Below are 4599 nucleotides of genomic sequence, written 5' to 3'. Positions count from 1 at the left end.
CCCGTCACTCTCTGGGTGGTAAGCGCTCGACATACTGAGTTTCACCCCTAACATTTTATTGAGGTGCTGCCAGAACGTGCTTGTAAACAGGACGTCGCGGTCGCTCACAATCCTCTTCGGTAAGCCATGCAATCGGTAGATCTCAGCAAAAACTAACTCGGCGATATCTTTAGCCCTATAGTCTTGCCGGCTCGGAACGAGATGCACACGGCCCGTCAGGGGATCAATCACTACCGTGATTTCATCATACGACACGTCGCGATCCTTCGACACAGGTAAAGGACCGACGAAGTCGATGCCGATCGCCTCCCAGGGGATTGTAGGAACAGGGAGAGGGTTCAGGAGCCCATACGGCTTCTGATTATTGGGTTTACTTCGCCTACATGTAGCGCAGCTTTCACAGAATGCTCGGACGTCATGTACCATGTTCTTCCACCATACCGACGTCTTGAGGTACACGACCGTCTTCATAGGGCCTAGATGTGCCAAGATCGAGTGCGCACGTGCGATGACGATCTCGCGTGCCTTGCGTTCCCCGATCAAGCAATCAGGTATGCACAGCAATTTAATCCCCCCTTCCTTGAGGTACAGGACTTCGTTCTCGTACATAAAATTCTTGAACTGGTCTGGTGCCTCAAGTATTAGCCTGAAGAAGGGGTCCGCCAGGTATTTCCCTCGTACGCATTCCGGGAATCGGCACCCATTGTCATATTCTAGCAGTACATCGAGTAGCTTCGGGGCCGGGTGTTCCGCTGGCGGTACGTCAGCATCTGCGATCTGCGTATTCGCCTGTTCTGATTCTGATAGCCTCGTGATAGACTCCAGGTTCCCGCCCTCCTGACGTTGTGCCGGCAGCCGCAACATCACCTTCTTGATGCGCTTGGCGAACTCTGCTGCCGTCTCAGCTCGCCCTGTCTCCGCCGGCAAGGTATCGACCGCACGCGCCCTCCGGACCGGGTCCGACACGTGGCCCCGATGTAGATCGGGAGAAGCTCGCCGATCACGGATTGCGTTGTCCGCAGACACACGAGGCACTCGCGGCCGTAGCGTCGCCAAACGAGCCTCAAGCCCAGTGAGTATCGCCATTCCGGCACCCTCGGCAGGCGGGTAGTCCTCATCAAACTGAACCATTTCGCTCGTAGCTCGAACAAGACCAGGTTCATCGGCCGCGTAGATCCGTGACAGCGCATCTGCCAACTTATTATCCAGCCCAGGCACGTAAACGATTTCAAAGTGAAATTCAGACAGTTTTTCTAACCATCGCGCCTGTCGCCCGGTCAGATTGCGCTGGTTCATGAAATGGATCAGGCCCTTATGGTCCGTGTACCAGGTGAATTGCACCCCAAGCAGCAAGTCACGGTAACGTAGCATAGTTTCTAGACCAGCTAATAACTCGATCTCATGCACCGCATAATTTTGTTGCGCAGGAGACAGTTTAGCAGAGTAAAACGCGACGACCCCAGCCGACTGCCAATCAGTGCCCTGCAGAATGCATCCACCTACGCCGGTAAGGCATCAGTCAGTCACGACATGGACAGGAGGGGCGTCGGGACCGTACCTCATTGCCACACGGTGCACATTTCGGTGAGCGTGCACTATTTCCCGGATTTCATCAAAAGCCCGTTGTTCGGTAGGTCCCCACCGATAGACCACGTTATCCCCCATCAACCGGTTCAATACATCCATCGGCACTCGGATCCCTGCGCAGCCATCCGCAAGGTACCCCATGGCGCCCAGGAATCCCCGTAACAGGTCGCGGTTGGTGGGAACATTCCACGTTCGGATGCGCTCAACCTTGACGGGGTCGAGCCGAATCCCGCGGTGCGATACTATCTGCCCTAATAGTTTGATCTCATCCGCTAAAAAGTGCATCTTCTTCTCTGACAAGTAGAACTCGTTCTCCTTCAGGATGTCGATAACGAGCTTCACACATCGCACATGGTCATCAAGATCGTCGGTGTGCACGATCAAATCATCAAGATAGATCTCAAGCCAAGCACCGATGTATGGCGAGAATAGGTCAGTCATCACCGCCATGAACGTCGCAATCGCGTTGCAGTCCCCCTGCTGAAGGACGTGACTAACCATAGTTCCATCAGGGGTTGCCATTAAAGTGTACGGCACATCTTCAGGCTCCACGCGGACCTGCTCGTATGCGCCCTCCAGGTCCATCGCCGTAAAATAGCGACTGGCCGCCACCCGACGCCGGATGGCATCCTGATCGGGCAAAGGCGACGACATTTTGCGAGTATTGTCATTCCGCGCCCGTAAGTCGACCGTGTTGCGCATTCCTCCGGATGGTTTGCTCAAGAACATGATTGGCGCAGCGTTCGTCCCGCTCGCATACTCCCATCGTCCGGAGTTCAAGAAAATGTCGCGCTTGGCGTTCCACTGCTCCCGGAACCCTTCAGGACAACGGGAAGCGCGAAACGGATATCGTTTATCCTTGTCAATGATAGGGATACGATGGTTCACGTGTCGTAACAGAGGTAGCGTCGTTTCTGCCGCCTTCTGGTATAAGGGAGACGCATACTGATGAAGCTCCCTTCGAATATCCTCCAAAGATCGCTCCCTGATCCTTGTCGCCCAGGATGCCAGGATACTAACGTCTTCGCCAGCGCGAAGACCTTCAGGCGTCTCACATCCGACAATTACCCTCGACGGATTCAATCCGACCATGATCTTGTGCTGCCATATAAACGGTGTTCCCAAGATCGGGTCGTACCCGTCGATATTCATAATATCGAACGTACGTTTACACGCGATGCGTGCATAACTTAAATCGACCTCGGTGTAGTAATTCACTTTGGTCTTCGACCCTTGAGCAGCCAGCTGCACTGTCAGTTGGGTATCCACAGGCACCTTCACAACCTTCAGCTGCTCCGCAAGTGTGCTCGACATAAAGTCGCCGAGCGACCCAGAATCAAGTAAGGCGCGGCATTCATGCCCATTAACCTTGACTTTCAGCACGATAGGCCGAGGTACTTTCCGCCCTGCCGATTTCACTCGCGCTGCATTTCGCTGCAGAGAGGTGAAACTCCCCTCAGGCGGCTGCTTTACCTTCGCCATATACGCTCGAGGCGCCCGATCAGGCTCGACGTCAGCATCCGGAACGGTGAGCCCGACGCTAGCGGCCCGGAACCATAGCGTGTCATCGGCGCTAACAGCGTATAGGACACCGTCAACGAGGAACACCTCGCCCTCCGGAGTGCCGTCTGTGGAGCCCTCATCCTCATCGGATGAGGGAATATTGAACCGCGCCCCAGGTGCGTATTCTCCCATTTCTGATTTGGATCCTTCACTACCGTCAGGGTCCTCAGTAACGAACGGAGCCTGCGAGTCATCATTCGCCCATCAAGGTTCGCCCCAATTCCACTCCTGAAAGAAGTCGACGTCTTCCATCCCAAGTTCGTCGTGTTCGAACCGCCACGCAATGTCAACAAATTCCAGCATGCGGGCTCGATACCAACCAACGAAGTCGAAGCTTCGCCGCGTCAGGAGTTCTTGAGGGACTTCAAGCGACGTACTAAGGTACGGCTCATTCATTACCCATGGCGTGTACCCGTCCTCAGAGAGCACCATGTAGGAGTCGATAGCGAACTCTTGTGTCCAGATTTCCCAAAGGTGCGGCAGCCGGTCAATCTGCGCCTCAACGACCATCCCCATACGGTTAGCAACTGGGTCACCGAACCGCGAAGATCCCTCGATGAAAGCGTCACGTTCCAGCCTATGCGCTCGTACGGCATCCGGACACACAAAGGTACTATCAGATCCGTGCCTCTCATATGCTTCACAGGTTTGACGTACGCGATGCGTCATGCCCCGCGTCTCTAGATAGTCAATGATCCAACGATACCAGCGCCGCTGATACCTCCGATACCAGGCATGTGCATCATAGGCCTCCATCCGAAGCTCCTCGTACGGCGGAGGATTCCCAAACGGGTCCACCGCGTCGTCCTGTACAAAAGCCGTGTCGGCCCCAGCACCTTCTTCCTGGTCGTCCTCGTCCAATCGGAACCGCACTGACCCACAGGGCAACTCGTCTAACACCTCAGGTTCGTCGCCATCGCCATCGGTTACCTGAATGGCATCATCGGCAGGTTCACTACTGTCGGCATACCGAACGGCATAGCTGGTCTTCGACCCAGGAGCTTTATCTCGCGTGCTACTCGTAACCTGCTGTCCTTTGGGGCAGTTTCGACTCATATGCCCGGCTTTGTGACACTTGAAGCACAGGTTATTTTCCAGGTGTTCTTTCATCTGGGCCTCGGACAATGGTGAGTCTGATTTAGGGTTACGATCCCGTCGTCGAGAACGATCACTATTCCGCTGCGCGCCAGGACCGGTCTCCTTGACCTGTGCGTTCGACTTCGCCGCTGACACCCTGGACTGGTTGCCATTATTACCATTCCGTCCGATCTGGCCACCGTTACCGCCGCCCCGTCGGCCCCTGCCATAACCCGTCTTTTCAAGTCCGGAGCGAGGGGATCCGAAAGCGGCACCACCACGGTGCAAGCTATTGTTGATTACTCGTTCGGCAATCAAAGCGCTCTCAAGTACGTCATCGTACGTATCGATATCGGGATGAAGGCGGTCGCG

At 55.1% G+C, this 4599-nt stretch overlaps 1 protein-coding gene across 1 annotated transcript; it reads right to left on the bottom strand.

Moving 5' to 3' along the window:
• Positions 1-3354: 3354 nt before the first annotated feature.
• Positions 3355-4260, bottom strand: PUNSTDRAFT_139587 (uncharacterized protein; the record flags this gene model as incomplete). Its single annotated transcript, XM_007389313.1, has 1 exon — positions 3355-4260. One exon carries the CDS (start codon positions 4258-4260, stop codon positions 3355-3357), a length of 906 nt encoding a protein of 301 aa, XP_007389375.1.
• Positions 4261-4599: the final 339 nt, after the last annotated feature.

The sequence above is a fragment of the Punctularia strigosozonata genome (genome assembly GCF_000264995.1).
Source record: "Punctularia strigosozonata HHB-11173 SS5 unplaced genomic scaffold PUNSTscaffold_44, whole genome shotgun sequence".
Classification (NCBI taxonomy): domain Eukaryota; kingdom Fungi; phylum Basidiomycota; class Agaricomycetes; order Corticiales; family Punctulariaceae; genus Punctularia; species Punctularia strigosozonata.
The sequence above is the reverse complement of the archived record's forward strand: the minus strand, read 5'-3'. Positions and strand labels throughout refer to the sequence as shown.